The sequence below is a fragment of the Helicoverpa zea genome, chromosome 31 (assembly GCF_022581195.2).
Source record: "Helicoverpa zea isolate HzStark_Cry1AcR chromosome 31, ilHelZeax1.1, whole genome shotgun sequence".
NCBI lineage: Eukaryota > Metazoa > Arthropoda > Insecta > Lepidoptera > Noctuidae > Helicoverpa > Helicoverpa zea.
This window is the reverse complement of record NC_061482.1, coordinates 12,441,250-12,462,605: the sequence shown is the minus strand read 5'-3', so window position 1 is coordinate 12,462,605 and position 21,356 is coordinate 12,441,250. Positions and strand designations below refer to the sequence as shown.

General features: G+C 37.0%; 1 protein-coding gene across 4 annotated transcripts; it reads left to right on the top strand.

Annotated features, from left to right (window-relative positions):
- The first annotated feature begins 180 nt into the window (after nucleotides 1-180).
- On the top strand, nucleotides 181-20,081 carry LOC124644992 (chitinase-like protein EN03). 4 transcript variants are annotated; one of them, XM_047184705.1, is made up of 10 exons: nucleotides 181-354; nucleotides 12,406-12,677; nucleotides 13,695-13,827; nucleotides 14,364-14,534; nucleotides 15,672-15,840; nucleotides 16,600-16,730; nucleotides 17,728-17,853; nucleotides 18,436-18,477; nucleotides 19,178-19,277; nucleotides 19,714-20,081. In XM_047184705.1, exons 1-10 carry the CDS (start codon nucleotides 246-248, stop codon nucleotides 19,823-19,825), a joined length of 1,365 nt encoding a protein of 454 aa, XP_047040661.1. In that variant the 5' UTR covers nucleotides 181-245; the 3' UTR covers nucleotides 19,826-20,081. The 4 variants fall into 4 exon arrangements, with proteins under 4 accessions (XP_047040661.1, XP_047040662.1, XP_047040663.1 ...); XM_047184706.1 differs by having other exon boundaries at nucleotides 182-354; nucleotides 12,427-12,677; XM_047184707.1 differs by lacking the exon at nucleotides 18,436-18,477 and having other exon boundaries at nucleotides 182-354.
- The last annotated feature ends 1,275 nt before the right edge of the window (nucleotides 20,082-21,356 follow it).

The following is a 21,356-nucleotide window of genomic DNA, read 5'->3' as shown; positions in this document are numbered from 1 at the left end:
TTTTTCTCATAAATAACAATATTTCTCGTAAATAAGGCAATAAAGAAAAATGTAGGCAGCTTGTTTATCTTTTTCCGAGCAAAAGAGGTTAACATCACAAACAGATAAGGTTCGGCGAATTGATGTGGTCTGTGGTCTTTATAATCTATGACCTGAGCGCACCTTCTGAGCGCTGTAGTGCTTGAGTCTCATTCACCACATACGCGCAGTGGTGATCGGTCATTTAGCATAGTTAATTTACAACCATGAACGTGCTCATCGTTTTAGCCGGTTTCCTGGCTATTGGGGCTGCTGTCGGCCCAGCCACCAGCAAGGTAGTCTGCTACTACAACAGCAAAAGCTATGTCAGGGAATGTAAGTATTAAAACTTTTTGCTTTGCGATTTTTTTATGCGAATTCTTATTTTGTTTGTACGCCGGTTTCGCAACTCTTCCGAGATTTTTATTTATGTTAATTTTGTTTTTTTTTTTGTGTGTGAGGTTAAGAGATGTTTTTTTGTTGTATTATTTTATGTTTTCGCTTCTTAATTATATTATATTTTTTTATTTAGATAGGTAGGTAACCACAGGTGGTAGTAAAAAGTTTTTACGTATTTTTTTGGGCATCACTATACTTTTATTTTTCTTTATTTAGGCCTGCCTAAAAGTATGGTTTACTTTTTCAATTATTTATTTTTCTTCATATTTTTGGAATTATTCTCAAAACAGTATTTTTTATTGTTCCGAATTAAGCCACCCTCCTTTTAACCTCGAAGTCGAAAAAAAATTATAACATTTCTTTTTTTAACGCAACTAAAAAATAGAATCAGCAAAATACCAAGAACTGCATTCTAGTGAAAGGTAATCTCCAATCAGTAGATATTGTACCAGTTAACTGGCATAGTTAGTGAGTGTTACATAAAACACGATAAGAATAAAAACATCGTTAGTCGATTGCGGCTTTATTTTCACTCATTTACCAAAATGATTTATGTCTAAAAGTCAAAAGTAGTTTATGAGACATCGAATCTGCTGATTCCATAACCGATCCATGCGTTGTTTTTCGATTAGAGATGGGGGCTGCCAAAATTCAATTAAAAATCGCAAATAGAAACGGATAGATCTGCAGTTAGCCAATCAAACCAAACAAAGAAAAAACAAATGGCGGTTCAGAGTTCTAATTTTAAATTATTCTGGATAGGAAAACAAATGAAGAAACTAGCACAAAGCCTTAAATAAGCCTTAATTAAGCATGTGTAATCCAATAGGTTATCATCTGTCTACGACGGATACAATTAGCTATTTAGTGCCCATTAAAATTTGCCGAGCAGTTTATAAATGAGAACATTATGTGGGTATTAGGAAAAACATAATAATGATAGATTACGGAGTTTCTTGCCGGTTCTTCTCCATAAGAGTCACCTTTTGGAACCGCGCAACTAAGTAGCTTGATGTTTCTTTCGCACCTGTAAAAGGTCTATATGAAATAAAATCTATGAATTTGACTTTGATAGGCCGTGACCATTTTTTCACCAGAAGAGGTTTTAATGCTTGAGTTAACTCTAGACTATAGAAAACGTTATGTCAAAATTTATATTATTTTTTTAGTGGCGCACACGCATCTATTGTTATTGATTATTTACGCAGTTTTCATAAAAACGTTTTATTTTTATGACATAACACTATTTTGTATAAATAAATAATAATATATGTACTTTTAATAATACATTGAGTTTTGACATTACCTTGTGGAATAATATGACGTCATTTTCCACTAGCTGATACAAGTGAGGTCTTGATCGAGGTCCTGACCTTCTTCTGTCTGGTTTGGACGAAACATTTAGTTGTTATGAAGTTTTTTATATGTATTTAAATAAATAAATAATAGTAGCTTCATATTAGGTTTGGACATTCCCATGGTCGCACGAACATCACATCAGATGAATAAACTTAGGAATAATGGTCCAGAGCAATTACGTGGTTTAAACTAATTAAATTCAAATCAATTATCAAGCAAAAAAATGCATAAATTATGACATTTTCTATACTAATATTATAAAGAGGATACTTTGTTTGTTTGGTTGGTTGTAATGAATAGGCTCAAAAACTACTGGACCGTTTTTTAAAATTCTTTCACCATTCGAAAGCTACATTATCCACAAGTAACATAGGCTATATTTTATCCCGGTACGGGCAGTAGTTACCACGGGACGCGGGTAAAACCGCGGGAAAACGGCTAGTGTTTGATATAGGAATTGAACTCACTAATCCTTATAAAGATAGATCAGTACTAGTTTCCTATAATTTACTTATTCATAAACAATTTTGTAAATAACATACACCTTATACATACGCAACAAGAATTCCTAAACAGATCATAAAAGAAAGCCAAATACCTAATAAAAACCTCCTTAGAATTAATTATTTATTTATGTGGAAAAACAATATTGATAATACAGACAAGTAGCTGTTATCGACCTCCAACCTTTTGATAAAGATTAGGTACAAGTGACTTGTGTAGTACATACAAATGGACTACTGATATAACAAGCGTCATAATAATATAGAATAGGTATTTCTCCGAAACCGAAGGGTTTGTATGTGCAATTATGGACGAAGTTATCCTTACGAATAACTACCGGAGATATATCGTGAAAGACGGGACGGTTGACATATGTCGGGCATGTCACCATCCGGGTGAGTCTATCAGACATATTATATCTGGTTGTTCTCGTTTGGCTAATGGTGAATATTTGCACAGACATAACCAAGTGGCCAAGATTATCCACCAGCAGCTTGCTCTGCAATACAACCTTGTAGACCTTGAGGTACCGTACTACAAGTATGCGCCCGACCCAGTTCTCGAAAAGGACCATATCACGTTGTACTGGGATCGATCTATCATCACTGACAGGACTATTGTAGCCAATAAGCCTGATATTGTGGTGATAGATCGATCAGCGCGCCGCGCGATGATAGTCGATGTCGCCGTTCCGCATGACGAGAACCTTGTGAAAGCTGAGAAAGAGAAACAAATAAAGTATCTCGACTTAGCGCACGAGGTTGTCGCCATGTGGAGTGTCGACACGGCTGTTGTTGTGCCGATTGTCGTTACGGCCAATGGTTTAATAGCCAAGAGCCTCGACGAACACCTCAGGAGGCTCTCGTTGGGCGGCTGGATCAAGGGACTGATTCAGAAGGCAGTACTCCTTGATACGGCACGTATTGTGAGGAGGTTTCTGTCTCTAGGAACCTAACCACCGGTACCTTGGACCCTGTGCCCGATATCGGTGGCAACCTATTTTTTATATTTTTAAATGTTTTTTATTTTTATATTTAATATTTAAAAATGTAAATTATATGCTTGAAAATAAATAAATAACAACAAAAAATAGAATAGGTATTCTTAGTTAAGAAGGTACTTACTTAAAAACCAAAAAGTATCTGGTGTTTAATCTATACTAATCTATATTATCTATACATATAATAAATCTGTAAAAAAACTGTGTCTGTACATTGAATATATTTAAAAAATAATAATTGGGTGGGGTTTAGAAACAGTAATGGAGCACAAATCCAAAAAAAAAATTCTGTCTGTTTGTCTGTATGTCTGTATGTCTGTATGTCTGTATGTCTGTATGTCTGTATGTCTGTTTGTTTGTACACGCTAATCTTCGGAACTACTGAACGGATTTCAATGATTTTTTCTTTGTTGTATCAGTATTAAGCCTGGTCAACATATAGGCTATAATATATCTTCGAAACTTGAAGACCTGATGCAGAACTCCAACAGACCAACAAAACTATAAGAGATATAAAAATGGTGCCATGGCAAAAATTGTTTCATGTGATGAGCATTTTTAGTTGAGATAATAAATTTGAAGATCTGGAACACCTGATGTGGAACCCCAAGAGCCCAGCTTCTCTGTACCATATACAGGTATGGCGTTTTAGCAAAAGTTGTTCAATTTGATAAGCACTTTCTATTGACTTATACAAATTGAAGATCTAAAACACCTGATGTGGAACTCCAGGTGCCCAGCTAGACTATAGCATATAGAGGTATGACGTTTTAGCAAAAGTTGTTCAATCTGATAAGCACTCTCTGTTGACTTATACAAATTGAAGGTGTAAAACACCTGATGTGGAACTCCAGGAGTCCAGCTAGACTATAGCATATGAAGATATGACGTTTTAGCAAAAGTGGTTCAATCTGATAAGCACTCTCTATTGATGTATAAACATCGAAGATCTGGAACACCTGATATGAAACTTCAAGAGCAATACTACACTTGAAATGTATAGAAATGAATGTTATGAAATAGGTATGGTGAATCCTATCCTAAAATAATGGACACGTATTTTTCTTTTCTCTCTCTCTCACAAACAAATAATAACGAAGATACAACAACGCTTCGTTAAGTCACTGCTTAGTACAAATTTTACATACTTAGACGTGGCGTCACGAGCCCTCACTCTCCGACTTTGTTGCGTTATATCTCATTATTATTTTGTATGTCTCTTCCAGACCTCGGGACTACAGAGTTCCGAATTTTTGGGAGGCAAACGTGGGGCCGAAGCCAACACGCTGAAGCCCTTTTGAGACAACTTTAATGAAATGGTGACACAATACCGTCGATTATCCCTTTATACACTATAGAAATGAACCCAAGGACATTCACCGGTGGACGTCGTTAAAAAAAAGACAATCCCCGGTTCTGTGCTAAACTATTGCTAACTATTGAGGGAAACTACTTGGGCTATTTGTGATGGGATGTTAGTGGATGTCAATGGTACATGTAAAAATGGCAGGTGGAGACTCGCCACCTCACTTACTGGGCCCCCGGGAACCTGAAGCGTGAGGATACCTCGGCGGACTTTAAACACAGATTACGCGCTCCCTGTGCTTACCATGAGGCACCTACCCTCCGAGCAGGGCTACTAATCCTGCTCTAGCGACTCCACTCTGGACGGCCAAGCCAAGCCAGAGGCGTGAGACCTACCCCCGTCATGGTTCACTCCGACCGGCCGGAGATGGGGGATACTCTCCCTGGAGAACTCAGCATATAGTATAGCCCCGCGGGGTTGCTACTCCCCGTCATCAGCCTCAGATGTCCTGCGGTGCCTATATCTCATTATTATTGTCGTTATTATCTCAAGAGCCTTTGTCCCAATTATGTTATGGTCGACTTCCAGTCACGATGCAACTGAGTACCAGTGTTTTACAAGGAGCGACTGCCTATCTGACCTCCACAACCTGGTTACCCGCTCAACCCAACATACCTTGGTAAGACTTACTGGCTTCTGACTACCCATAACGACTGCCAAGAATGTTCAATGACAGCCGGAACCTACAGTTTAACATCCCCTCCAAATAACGGTTATTGGTATCCAAAATATACGTAGAAAGTACATACGAACTTAGAAAAGTTGCATTGGCAGGCACTTGCCAGACCTGGAATCAAAGACGCACGCTCATACTTGAGAGATTGGTTCTCTACCCACTAAACCACCACGACTTCCACTAAGTCACCACGACTTTGTCATCTATTTAATGTTTTTTTACGTAATAATACGTGTAACATTTTTGCCACATAACTTAAATGCAGACTTATTAGAATCACTACTTTTATCCCTATGATCACGCCTATTGCGGTTCAGTTCTCAGCGTTTTGTTTAGTCCAATTTAATTAAATATATGGAACGTTTCTAATGTTTATCCGTATTCCGTTGTTTTCAAGTCAACGGGCCCTTAAAATTCAATATCAGACGGTTCAGATCTTTGATTTTGCTGACCCCGTAGTCGCTGGCATAAGGGACAGGATCCGCGTACGAAGTCGCGGGCAGAAGCTAGTTATATATATAAATGAATTGCTGTTCGTTAGTCTCGCTAAAACTCGAGAACGGCTGGGCCGATTGAGCTGATTTTAGTATTAAAATGTTTGTCGTAGTCCAGGGTAGGTAGGTCTAAACGGTGAGCAAATAAGGAAAAAACAATTGCGAGTAAGATTCCCGGGACGGGAGTGATTAGACAAAAACCAACTTACGGAATGCCGCAGAACCACAAAAGTAAAGTACTAGGACAGCGTAATTCACCTTAGTAAAGTATACCAATAACGAAATTTCGATGCAACTGCTCACCATGTACTAGGCTAGCATAACTTATATGAGTATACCAATACCAAGTGTAGGTAGACGCTACTGCTCACCATGTACCAGAGCGGCAAAAAATACACCGGGCGCGGGTAATACCGCGGGGAACGGCTAGTATAATATAATAAGGAGACAACATTTTTTCAATGTTTGTTTTTTAGGTTCCAAAACTATTGAATTGATTTGAAAAATGTCACTGTTAGAAAGCTACACTCTTCCCGAGTAGTCAGGCTGTATTTTATTCCTGTGCGGACAGTAGTTCCTACGGGACGCGGGTGAAACCGCGAGAAAACGGCTAGTGGTAGCAATACTCGCTGGAACTCCACCAAAATTCATCGAATTTTGAACAAAAAAAATGTACTGTTCGGTTAACATCCACTGTCAGCATGTGTTTGCGCACAAAGGTTGCAATTTTGCAGATATTCTAGAAATGTTTACTCGAAATTATGTCACTGTCTAGAGAGAGTAGACCAGTGCCGCACACCTGTGGAATCTCGCCTTTAGGCAAAAGTTACTCGCTTAGCAATATTACTATACTCCATTCAAAATAACATTAGAAATTTAAGTAAACCTTTTTTACTGTTTGTTCAACCGATTTTGACTTCTATTGCTTTAGTAATATGATTAATGGCGGCTGCAGTAAATACTTGGTATTGTAACCACTATTTTGCTTTCAATTCCGTTCTTTTGTCTACGGAATAGAAGTCAAAATCGGTTGAACAAACAGTAAAAAAGGCTTACTTAAATGTCTAATGTTATTTTAAATGGAGTATAGATCTTCATATATACATAGACACATCGGTCATAACAAATTGCATTTTTTAAATACTAGCTGTTCAACGCGGTAACCGCTGTAAAAATAGCCAATAATACATGTTAAAAGCACAGATAGTGAAGGTTGCTTCCTAACACTAAATATAATAATAGACTAATAAATGTTCAAATCAGTTTAGTAGTTTTGGAGACTATTCGATTGAAACAAATAAAAAATCTAATATTTCCTCCTTATACATATATTAGTTTAGAGGCAAGCAAATTATAAACTTAGATAAATACAGGTACTGTCAAGTTACACTGTCAAGGATCATGTTTTACAATGCAACAGTGACTCATAAATAAAGATTGAAGTCTTCGTTCCATCATTGTATTTAAAACATTTCTTCCACTGTTGGTATTCAATGATGTAGGCACAAGCTGCGTTTATATGGAAACTAACATAAATAATAGGAAAAAGTTGTAAGTAATGTAATTACTTCCTCAGTTTTCAAATTGCATGTAACACACTTTTGTAAAAAATCGAATTTAAGTAGTTTAGCAGCTAAGCGACCACTTTTTATATGAGCTTATACCAAAACTTACCTCATGAAACTTTATTTAGTAAATCCCCTCACTAGTGAATCCTGAGCATAATATAGACTGTTTAAAAATAAATAGGTATTACTCATAAATAAGAGACAATATTGCGTAACGATCATGTTATGTAGTAATTTCATCCTTTGACATTTAAAAGCCACGAAAAACCGGTAGCAAAATATGACAATAATATTTTAGCGTGTACAAATTGGCACAAGTAACATCTCATGTTTGCGCAAGCGATGCATCATACAAAATTACGACAAGATTTCAAACAATAGTTGTAATGTTATAACACAACTGTTTATATATTTATTTTTGCTTCAAATATAGTGTAAGTCTTGTCAAGGTATCATTTGTAGCAAATTAATTTGGGAGTAGGTACTTACGGCTGCTAGAATTGTTTGTTTTAAATGAACTTGATCTCAATTTCAACCTTCATTGCGGAGCAGTTACAGATTACCTATTCTAATTGCGGATTAGAGACGTAAGCAGCCAATTATACTATGCCATTTCTGGGTACGAAAAATGATTGTACAAATAAGATTTTTTATTACAGTTCATTTAAACAGGTTTCTTTATTTACGCATGAAAAAGAATCTTCTATTCAGAATGTGTAGAAAATCGGTTAGTAAAGCCCAAAGAACCTATAATTGGTTCAATTTCGGACAAAAACTCCTATGCAAAATAAGGATCGAGACCCAACAGTATTCAGTGAAAAAGGGTTGGACCATTACATGTATTAAAAACCCAGTTTAATACCGAGCCGTAGCCGTAACTATTTAGTTTTATAGAAATACGGGAAAAGTAAAATACGAATAAAAGCGAGGCCATTGCAATAAATATTGGTTTGAAAGTGATAGTGGGGGTAATACCGTATATTTTCGCTAGTTATCGGAGGGACTGTTTTGGCAATGGCGACACCCGCATGCAACATTTATTTTACTCTGACAATATTGTCGTGATGGCCTAGTGGCTTGTTAAGGCCTTTGATTGGAAGTGCTTTCTAAGTATCTTCAAAAACGCTGAAGAATAAAAAGAACCTGAAATCGACAATTCGCCTTGAGCAAGCGAAGTGTTAACGCTCTTTTTGAAAATATGTTTAAAGGCCTGTGTCCTGCAGTGGGATGATTATGTTATGTACCTACATACATCAGTCTGGCAGGAATCAACATCACCAATGTTTTTGTAAAGCTTGCGTTTGTTACACAAATGATGTAGGATCCTGAATAATAAAGAACATGTGGGAGTGCCCGTCACAGAGTCCTTACCCACATCTGAATATTTTATTGTTCCGAGCATTCCATTACAAACAGAGAGATTGTTTAAAATTAGATTCTGCCGGTTAATCAGGGGAGCATTTGACATGACGCCTCTCTCTAATTCTATTTAAATAGTCTAATAAATGACGGAAGTACCGTTCTATATTGTATTGTACTCTGTCTTAAATTTTGACAAAACTGTTTATTTATTTATTAATATTATTATTCTCTGCATTGTCGAATCTGAAAGTCTGTAGCTACTCTTCATATTTGTCTTAAAAATATTATATGAGTTATAAAAAATAATTGCCTGGTTGCGCAAAACGCCTTGCAGATGCGATTATATCTGGGTCATGTTCTTCAATTAGTCATACGTAATTAAGTATGTAGGTATTACTAATTTCATTTTCTAGAAATGTTTTCACAATTTACTGAGCTGTTGTCAAATTTTCGGGACAGAATGTTTGGGCATTGTTTCCTTTATGTAATTAAGCTTTGTATGGTGACCTAGGAATAACTTGAATGTTTGTAGGTTTGCAGCTTCTATACCACGGATGGAGGCCGAATAAACAAGGCTTTTTCTTTGAAAATAGTTTTTATGTATCCATCTAACCTTGATTTTGCTAGGTATAAATCAACCGAATCAGTTGGTAATTTATATTCGATTACGCAACCTAAGATTTATTGAGGAATAAAATGTAATAATAGGTATGCTTAAGTGTTGGTAACGCCCGCAGAATACATAATTAAAATGTTTTTGACCCGAAATTGGAAGACCTTGTAAATACACGAGCTCTTGGCACTTGGAAACAAACATTTGTTTTCGAATTGATAACCCGAGCGAGCATTCTGTAAAACTTTTGATAAGCTTACGAAGCCTGACCTAAGTATCATGAGTGTGACAACACGAGGGCATAATGATAACCGTGACCACAAACATTGTTATCCTAGAAATACTCGGAATCGAATAGACAAATACTGTGGTACAGTTCGTGAGATAATTGACAATCGCGACCACAAAACTGACAAATATACCTGACGAGTTATTGCACGCCAGTTTCCTTATTTTTTTATTCTTCTGAACGGTCGTCACCTTGTAGCTTGTAACGTGCCTTGCAAACATAAATAATAGTAGTAGGCATTAGTAGTTATATTACGAAGTAACTTGCCTATCATAGTTATATATATAGTTTTTTATAGTCAGACTTTGCAAACGAAATTTTTAGCTACATTTTACCTTTCTAGACTTCCATTCAAGCTACAAAAAACAGTCTCAAATTACCATACGAAAGGGTACTAGGAATATGACTTCATCTACCTACCGAGTTCTTGTTGTCAGACTTAATTCTTACCTACATTCAAATCAAGAAAGCTTACATTGTCCTCTACCTTTGCGCTGAAGAACTGTCTAGGTTATGTTTCCAGAAAACTTATTTTTTTTATTTTTTTTCCAGAAAACTTATTTGTAATGACTTATTCGTGATTTTTTTTCTTTATAAACTTAACAATAAAGGCTAGATGGTATGTTTGTTGAGGTCGTAGAGTCGATGTCCTCAGGTTTAGTTAAACATGAATTAGTGATTACCGTATTTGTCTGGTCACGAGGTGATGTAGCACAAACAATATTGACTTATCCTATATATGCATAACACTATCTATCGAATTCGTGTCTTGAGTTAACAACCGCAAATGAGTGGTCGGATATACGAATGTGAATTGGCTATATGATTTTGACATTGTCTTTTGTATTGCAATTTTCAAACACGATTATTCGAAGAGTTCCTTAACCTTACTAAATGTGGACGTAACTTGTCTGTCTGATGCGCTTTCAAGACAAAACTTCTCAACTAATTTAAACGTTTGGTATATCCTAGATAGTCTAAAGCCTGAGAATGGACATAGGCTAGCTTTTATCCAGTTGCGGAAAGCAGTTAAGACCTAAGGACACGGATGGAACCACGGGAAACAGCCAGCCATGAATATTGCGATGCGCTTAACTGCATGTCTAGAATTTTAATATCGTTGTGGAATTTCTCAGTAGATGCTCTGTGTTCGGTTTTATACCTTGTGGATAGACTTGTAGATAACAATATGGATTAAAAATAGTTGGAATACTTGTTAGGAATATTAGAATATTCTTTACACAGCTTCATGGTCTACTCAGTTTTAAATAAACATGACATAATATATTATATCTAGAGCGGCTTACTTCAGCCTCACTTTATTTATATTATTAGTAACAGGAAAACCCTGTAAGATGTAGGCAGGTAACTAAGTGAGCGTTACTCATGCGAAGCAAACGAGATGGTACTTAATGCTGTTGGTTTTCTTGCAAGGCAAATATGAGTCAATGAGGAAAGTGGCGATTTTTCAGACGGCAACAGATGTTTGTTACTTACAAGCTTTGGATAAAATCCAATACCAACAACAGATAGTTAGCAGTTTTTTTAAGATAAAAGTGATCTTATATTTATACGTTCAAAAATAAATCTCAGATTTTCCCGTCAAGATTTAAATTTTTGCAATATTTGCTAATTTCTTAACTTCCATTCATGATTCTAAGTTCTAGTATTCCTTAAGTGTTGTATCCGTTTGAAGCATTTATCCCTCAGTTAGCGTTGATCACGTCATTTTGGTAGCTACAATATGTGGCAGACGTTAAGTGGTTAATGTAAGGGAAACAATGGACGTGAGTGTTCTCACTCCATACAATAGATATGGTCATCTAAGGTCTGATACACACGTGCGACTCTGCGTAAGTCGCATGCTTATCAAGAGCTGATGTCATTTTGCGTTGCATACTTACTTAGTTCTTGTAACTTTGTCATATGGTCTGTGCGTGACTTTGTATTGTTTTTAAATGTTTTGATGTGTTTATTGTTGTCCGGTGATAAGTCTTAATTAGTGAATGCACTATCTTGGGACGTCGATAGATATTATTAATTGGTTAATAATTCGTTTCGTAGGATTATAGTTTCGATAGATCAAAGATCAACTAGATGTTTCTAGATGCGACCCTGACGATTTATAAAGACCTCTCGTAATAACAGATAATAGTGTTGAACATAATGTATTAATCTCCTTGTTTACGGTTAAAGTCCACATGTTGTAACTGTTTCGAGTAAGAGTTGCGAAATCGTATACATGTTTGTCTCCTGTACAGACGCCAGTAGGCCAGCTTACCCGAATCTGTCATTGCCAATCGAACATTAACCTTCAACTATTGTGTTAAGGTTGATTATATATAAAAGATGGCAGATTAAGGTAAGCTGATGAGCTGTCATCTATACACAGCCTTTAATAAGACTCGTTGGACGACTCATTTTCAAAAGACTACACCCACGGCATGATTCATTTACTTCATAAAAAATGCAAATTATTATGTTTTGTTTTTGCTGCCAGAGATTATGTTGACCTTTGTAAAATGTCATTAAAGGCTTCGCTAAGTAAAAACTGAACTGATTTTCCTGACATGTATTCATACACTACATTATATGATCTAAAATGATTATTTAGCTTGATGTCATTTTACAAATACGCTAACATGTAGTAGTCTGGTCTCTAATAGAATGCCTGATAGATTACTGTTTGTAACAAAACAAAGAAACGGGGTCATACAACCTCGCTTCTTGTGTTACATCATAAACATGTTAATTCAGTCGAAGGATGCATTTATCCAGCTCAAGCGCGCATGCTGCCTTTGGACTTGGACCCAGCTCTATCCTTCTGCACTCACCTCGTCTATGGCTACGCTGGCATTCAACCCGACACCTACAAAATGGTGTCTCTCAACGAGAACCTGGATGTCGACCGCTCTCACGCGAACTACCGTGCCATCACCAACTTCAAGACTAAGTACCCCGGTCTGAAAGTCCTCCTGTCCGTTGGAGGAGATGCCGATACTGAGTCACCTGAGAAGTACAACCTTCTGGTAAGTGGCAATAAAAAAACTGCTCTAATCAATTGGCCTTGGGTTTAGAATTGGTCGTTGTAATTGGGCTGGATATTCACTAATGGTTTTACAATTGCTATTTTTTAACGACCTTTATGGATGTTTTATTGTATAATGTTTACTATATAGTTATACAACACTAGTGACTCTAGGCTATACTTGATTTCCGAAGAATTCGTGAACGTAATTATCCAAATTGGAATTACCTATAACATGTTCGCTCCGCCAAACCTATTCTAGTAGGTACTTCATTATTTCGAACAAAGGATACTACATAATTTCAGTGAATTCAGAACCCGATCAAGTATCAATAATCCACATTAGTGATTCGCTGAACATATAAACTGCAGGATTAGTCAAAGGACAGATAATACTCTGATTAGTATTATATTAGTATTTGTGGTTAAGTTTAAACTAATTGAATGTATTTGATGTCAACCTACAAACGTGATTGAATTTAGCTGAACGTTCTAGTACCTACTTGGTTAGTTTATGCAAATTATAGCCAATTATTGGAATACATTGTACACTGAAATTGTATTGGGAATATGTAAGATTTATTATTGAGTATTAGTGTCATAATTACGAATGGAATTCGTGAATTAGTCGATACCGCTGTATATCACGAAGTACCTATCGGAATGTGTGTTCCGAACTTGGTATAATCGATAACACGTTCATTTTCTTCGTCCGTGTCAAATATCGTGTCATTAACGTTAACAGCTGAAAATAAAATGCTGCCAGTACCTTCCACCTTGTATATTGTTTTTTCCTGTCCCACATTTCCCGTAGGAATCGTAAATTCTTACGGGATGTGAAGTAATTTTAAGCAATTTCCACAAAAAGGCAGAAATTCTCAATTCAGCTGTTTTGACTTTAACAGTTATTTAGATATTTTTAATTCGCATTTATTAAATGGCTTTAGGTCATGGCGTCTCGCATTACCCATAAAGTATTTTTAAGAAGAGGTTTGTTAAACAGTACTTTTGTCTATAGTTGGAGTCTCCTCAAGCCCGTACTGCCTTCGTGAACTCTGGAGTGTTATTGGCTGAACAGCACGGTTTCGATGGCATCGACCTGGCTTGGCAGTTCGCCAGGATCAAGCCGAAGAAGATCCGCTCCACTTGGGGTAAGCCTTGCTCATACTTGTACTAGTTCATGCATACATTCTACCTGTGTCAGTATTTCTATGTCTTGTCTTTGTTACCTTCAATAGAGTGTTGAGCTGGTGTTTTTAATATCTGCCAGACATTTTTTTAACAAATAAGTGTTTTTAACAAATAAGAAATGTAGGTAATTTATGCATCTGTATCAATTGGTTTTGTAAATTAAATATAAGGTTGGTCTGTGTAAGAGCATGACTCAATGTCTGGCCGCAGCTAAAATAGAGCCAGCAAAACTGGTATATGCTAATTATAAACAAAAATCCTTCTCATATTCGTCTATGAACCGCAATATGGCGAACAGTTCAAATGTTTTTGAGAGAATGATGTACAGGCATTCAAATCGTGAAGTTCAGCAAGTTCAGTCAGTCTTCCGAATAGTACTAGAGTACAAAGGTGCTTTATTAATAAGTACAAAATAAACGTAACGTTGACGACATTTTGACCCAACAACTACTTCATATTTGTATGTCTTTTTCATCAACTCCTTTCTAATATCCAGGTTCCATCTGGCACGGCATCAAGAAGACCTTCGGCACCACCCCTGTCGATGACAAGGAGTCTGAGCACCGTGAAGGCTTCACCGCCCTCGTCCGTGAGATGAAACAGGCTTTGAGCGTCAAGCCCAATATGCAACTGGCCATCAGTGTTCTACCTAATGTCAACTCCTCCAGTAAGTATACATTTTATCCTGTGTAACTCTGAGAAATGAAACTGACTTTTGAAGTGTTCTGGACATCACTAGCTTGTGGTTAAAAAAAGTATCGTGAAAGCATCTAAGCTGGTATAGAATCATAAAAGTCAATCCAGCTTAACTTAGCTTGTTCAGCCCTCAACACGAGAAGAAAGATCTCTTAAATTAATCATAGGGTTAAAAAAATCGAGTTCATCTGTGAAAGATTATACGCTTATCTTTACCAGCATTGTCCAACTACAAAATAGCACGTATCGAAAAAAGTAAAAAAAATACACAAAAAATTGATCCGATAAAAGCGAGGCGAGAATTAAAAATTGCATGGCTTTCGATCCTCTATTAAAAGCTCTTCTATTTTTTTTTGCGTCACCTAGTCTCGTAATACAAAATATCAATTCCCTTGCCATTCAATTTTAATTCTCTCTTCGTTCCCAGCGTTTGGGGAAGCATCTTAATAAGCATTGTTTTAAATTAATAGTAGCACGCCTACCTAGTTGGAATTTGAGCTTTCTTCCCTCACTTTGAGTAATAAGCTCATTATGTTCTGCGCTAATGATTTTTCTTGACATTCTTTTGTCACTACTACTTTTCAGGTACGACTAGTTAGGTAGGTTATATTAAAGCTATAAATAAAGTTATTTATGTTTATAAGGATATCAATACGACCTCGTGTATGTGCGGCCTATTATCGTGATTATTCTGTTATGTGCACCCACGGCATTATCCTTATGTGAATCACAAGAGCTAACAATCACTTACGTACATTTTACAAGCACAGGCCATGATCCAATTTATTTAATTTGTTTGCTTCTACGTCAATTGAATTTTGCGAATACCTACTAATCTTTTTAGTAGTTCAGTTATTTTATTCAGATACGCTAAGAATATGAGAGCGATGTAAATACACGTATGTTTTTAGTATCTTTTAGCTATATTAAGTAGCAACTTTATGACTTATTGATTGGATTTTATGCTTTGAGAGCAAGTTACAAAATTGAATTTCGATTGCAAGTAATTTGCAAAATTACCCGAACCCCTTTCTAGTAGCCGTTTTCGTAGTTCCGTTAGTAGAGTTTCATTTAGTTAATAAAACTTATATTTTTCTTCTCTTTCCAGTCTACTACGATGTCCCCGCTATCATCAACCTTGTGGACATGGTGAACCTCGGCGCGTACGACTTCCAGACTCCTGAACGCAACCCCAAGGAGGCTGACTACGCCACTCCCCTGTACACCCCTCAGAACCGCAACCCTCTGCTCAACGCTGACGCTGTTGTCACTTACTGGTATGTAACTTCAGTTTTATTAAAACTTTCCTTTTTTTCTAAAGTACAGCTAATGTTAGACTTCATAAGAGTAACAGCGTTTTCATACTGGCTTTTTTCCCTCGGTTTTTTTTTATTACGTCGTGCTGATTCTAACGTCATGGTTGTGCCGGTAGTCGTCAGTTGATATATGAGTTGTCGTCGTTGTCTTTGCAGATCATAAGAATCGGGCATCCACTGGTGTGAAATGGCTGTGCAGTTTAGTTAGTTGTCGCTGTAAGAGAAAATTAAAATAAACGAATAATAAAAAATCTAACAAAACTGTTCAACTTTGCAGTGCTATGTAAACTTTCATAATTAAAAAGCTATTGATTAACTAAAGCAACGTGTTAAAAGGTGTAAAACTAAAAATGATAAAGTAGCGTTCGACTTATAGTAGTTCGTTATAAAGTTAACGTGTAACTATCGATCACTTTTATCTAAGTAATTGGCTACAGCGAAGACTTATGCCTAGTATGTTTTGATAAATGATATTAAATAATCAACTAACCTGGTCTTTCGTAACATATTTCTAAGGAGGTGTTGACTTTTACCGACTAAAACCTACGTTTGTTCCTTCTGGAGCCCTCTGTGCATCAGACCTTCAGTAACTCTTTCGAACAGCCCCGTAGCACCAGCAGTGAGCAGAACCCAAAGTGATTCCTCAGAAGGAACTAGACTCCCCAGCAACACACATTAGTTCCAATACTTATTCTTCTTCTATTTTTCTTCAATAAACAGGCTCCAAGGAGGTGCCCCAGCTCAGAAGCTCGTCCTCGCTATTCCCACTGCTGCCCGCACATGGAAGCTGGACTCTGACAGCGAAATCGCTGGAGTTCCTCCCCTACACGCTGATGGTCCTGGAGAAGCTGGTAAGTGGAACACAAAAATATCAGGGACCTGATAAAGAAGAAAAAAGTTTGAATACACCGACATGCTTTTCCGTGTGGTGGTCATTATCTCAGCATCTCCCGAGCCTTTTCCCATCTATGTTGGGGTCGCCTGTGCCCATAATTTTGTCATTTTGTCAGTCTTTTGTTTTGGAACGACTACAAAAAAGAGTGAGTCACGCACGGCGATTAACATTGCTGTGGTGTCAACATAATTATGATATTGTAGATAGAACTAGCCATTTCATGTGTTTGCTCTAAACAATTGTGGCCTCGTGAATATTTAGCAAAATTATGAATAATTTATTATGTCTTAATTTGTGATGACCGTAAAGTCGTGGTGGCCTAGTGGGTAAAGGACCAACCTCTCAAGTATGAGGGCGCGGGTTCGATCCCAGGTCAGGCAAGTACCAATACAACTTTTCTAAGTTTGTATGTACTTTCTAAGTATATCTTAGACACCATTGACTGTGTTTCGGATGGCACGTTAAACTGTAGGTCCCGGCTGTCATTGAACATCCTTGGCAGTCGTTACGGGTAGTCAGAAGCCAGTAAGTCTGACACCAGTCTAACCAAGGGGTATCGGGTTGCCTGGGCAACTGGGTTGAGGAGGTCAGATAGGCAGTCGCTTCTTGTAAAACACTGGTACTCAGCTGAGTCCGGTTAGACTGGAAGCCGACCCCAAAATGATTGGGAAAAAGAAGGCTCGGAGGATGATGTGATGACCGTATTTTTTTAACTGCATTGTTTGGTTCTTTAGAAATGTCTTATCTGTTTGGCACTGTACTGAGTCCTTGTCGTTACAAATCGGACTCAGTGACTAAGAACACTTAGCAGTCTTGTATGGCAATGGTTACATATACTAGTAATCATTTAACTTTTTATGTTTAAGCAGACCTCCTCCAATTTCTCCAAAAAAGCTTTCCGTACGCAAAAAAAATGGAACAATTCAATAAATGGAGTTTTGTTTGATTTGCAGGTCCTTACACCAAAATCGAGGGTATCTTGAGCTACCCTGAAGTGTGCGGCAAGCTCATCAACCCCAACCACCAGAAGGGTATGCTCCCCCACCTCAGGAAGGTCACTGACCCCAGCAAGCGTTTCGGTAAGTGAACATACGTACCTATTTGTCCGTGTATATAATAATGATAGTGTATAATATTACGGGCTTAGGCTCAAAAATTCTTACCATAAACTACACTTTCAGATGGTCTTTTAAGTCTTTCAAATAAGGAAAATATCAACTTAATTGAATTGTGTTGTTTTGCGAAAAGATTTGGAAATCTATTCTTAGTTTTTAATTGCTGCTGTAAATAAAAAGCCTCTTAGCATAGCTAATTTAAGATCCTTCATTGTTGGTGCTACATTATCATCTTAGTGATATACCTATATGATAGATAATATTTGCAATTACACCTAATTATTAGTGACAAATTGGAAAAAGAACTCCGATAATTATGTTGCTCAATGTAGCACCCTCCAATAAGGGATTAGCAAGCTTTAGGCCCGTGTTACACGACTCGACTCTGTAATCCGATGTCAAGTCTCGTGGCGACTACTCATTACTCTGGACACGCGACAAAATTCTGTTAAAAGTATTGCAGAAGTCGCCGCGAAACTTATACGTCGAAAGCGTCGCGTCGTGTGCGACGGGGCTTAGAATTAGCTAGCTAATTTAACTTTTCAGAGAAGGGCTTAACCAAGGACCAAGACTTAACCCCTCATTTTGGTTGGTACTCATTTATAGTAGGCTTTTGGCTTCATATAACACACAATACTAAGCTAACAAGCGGTAACTATGCGAAGTAGATTGTCCTTAACATGCCTCTTGCAATGTTTCTATGTAGGTACGTATATCATTTGAGTTTTAACTTAGAATGGTTTGCATGAAGTGGTTTTATGTTGTGATTGTCCATGAAACTTTACGTAGGTAGTATAATCCAAAACTGAGTATAATTAAACTAACGAAGTACATTACGTCCAAGAGTAGGTAGTCATAATTAATGTTTAACATTGAATTTAATAAGACTACTTACTAATGCACTCTATCTAATCGAATGTCTATTTTCGTCGCCAACATACATATTCATTTCAAAACTTGACTTCCATCTGACAGAGGTCTCTGAAAAGTCGTCACTATAATTAGCCAAATTATATAATTCACTTACAATGATAGCAAATTACGAAAAGGTCATGACTTGCCTGATACCAGTATCAAGTAGACTTTGTTCAAAGTCAAACGTAACAGTTCATTGTTCTCATCATTTTTATACAACAATCAAATCATATCACCTGTTTACAGTATCAAGACTTTCGCGAATGTTCGATAACATAGTACCAGTTATAACCTTGTCAAACTCATCCTCAAAGTATCATAGTGTCCTAAGATCCCCGCCAGACGAATCAATTTAATAACAACTGTTTCACAGGAACCTACGCCTTCCGTCTTCCCGACGACAGCGGTGAGGGTGGTCTGTGGGTGACCTATGAGGACCCTGACACCGCCGGCCAGAGGGCTGCCTATGTCAAGTAAGTATTTTGTTTACAAACTTTTGTTTAGGTTTAACTGTCCTGGTAGGCTGCCCTATGATCCTGCTTGCATCGCATCTATGAATACCTGATACATTTACCAAGGAGTTTCTTGTTGATTTTTCTTCAAAAGACCAACTTTTTGGAACCGTGTTTTGAGAGTCTATATAATATTTGACTCAGTGTTTGCGAATGTGTTTTTCTTCTTGTACGTGTTCATAATTAAAGGCTGCACTGAAACAGATACCTAAAACACACCTGTCCTACACACCCCACACGTGTGAGCATGCGGGCTCTGATTGTAACTGAAACAGTTTTGTAAAATATCTAAACATTTGCACACAAGGCTTAACTATGAGTTACACTATTTATCTTCCTTGTCAAAAGGATGTAATGAGTACTTAGTTCATAATAAATAATTGAACGTTTTTTGCAGGGCCAAGAACCTTGGAGGAGTTTCCATCGTTGACCTGTCCATGGATGACTTCCGTGGTTTGTGCACTGGTGACAAATACCCCATCCTCAGGGCCGCTAAATACCGTCTTTAAATGTAATCAAGACAAATTAATTATGTATTCTACAGTAAAATAATAATTTCCTACACGATACAAATATTATGTTACAAAGCGCATACCGTGCCTTTTGCCGCCTCATAAAACTTCAACTTTGTAATCAATCCTAATATCTTTGACTGCAATTATAAAATGCTGATAAAAATTGCTATGAAACTAATTATAATATGTGTAATTTCTACAGTACAATATGAATGTTGAATTATTAAAAGAACAATGTTTTTATGTGCTATGTTTGTGTTTCATTTAGTGAAAAATCCGTTTCGTACCTATGTCTAATTAAAGCTGACCACTTAACGCCCACAACTAGAAGAAATTTGCTTTGCAACTGTCCTCTTAATAGTGGTCCCTCTCTAGCGAAGTACCAATTATTTACTATTTACCACCAAATAGTACCGTACTAAAACTTGGTATTGCTCAAACTTCCAAAATCTCTTAGTCCAGTCATCCCGTCGTAGACTTAATTAGCAACTAACAATTTGATAGTTCAGAAGTCAGTAATTGTACAAAGGTAAACTATAGTACAATAAATAGTTTCACTCCAGTCCAATTAACTGTTATAAGGGGTTATTCTTTATCTATACCTATTACTAACATTGTATAACACTCAGTGACAGACTTAGGAATGGAGCCAAAAAGTTGGCAATAAAAATTCTTTACGAAACGCGAATTCAGGAATGTAGTAATTAAATATTTAACTAAATACCAAAGGTACACACATATATACAAGAAAGAGAGAACATTAAGATGTGTAATTAAAATCTCTATTCGTATAAATGAAACCCGCTTTCCGTTGTCACGACATAACATGAAAACGGCTAGACCGATTTGGCTGAAAATTAGAGGGGAGGTAACTTAGACCCGGGAGAAGGTTTTAGCATAGTTTTTGTCACCATCCGGCAACGGGACGCGGGTGAAACCGCGGGCGAAAGCTAGTTAACAATAAATCCACTAACAAGAACCTCTTTGATTTTCTGTGGAGCCATACACAATTATCAAAGGCGGTCTAGTTGGAAGCAAAGGTTTAGTTAAAAATCGCTGCCGCAGCGTAATGTGTAATGTTTAAGACATAAATGATTGCAAGTGTGACTGCTGAAGAATGTGGATTCAGGCTCTATGAAAAAAAGTAACAGGTAATAGCAGGCTGGAACTCCGAGGTTGGGAAAAGACCAAGCAAGCAGAGGCTGAAAGTTCCGTCGTAGTGGAGTGACAGACTCGAACTTCCCTTTGCGGATGCTAGATGACATAAATTCTCGGATATTGGGAAAAGACCAAGCAAGCAGAGGCTGAAAGTTCCGTCATAGGGGAGTTCCAGACTCAAGATTCCCTTTGCGGACACTAGATGATATAAATGCTCGGATTTTGGTTTTTGGAATATTTATTTATTTTTTCTTTTTCATCAATTTACATTTAACACGACTGTTATAAAAAACCACGTTAGCCATCAAATATGACTTTTATGTTCCATTATCTCAAAATTTTATTTGCAATAAAATATTTCGATAAG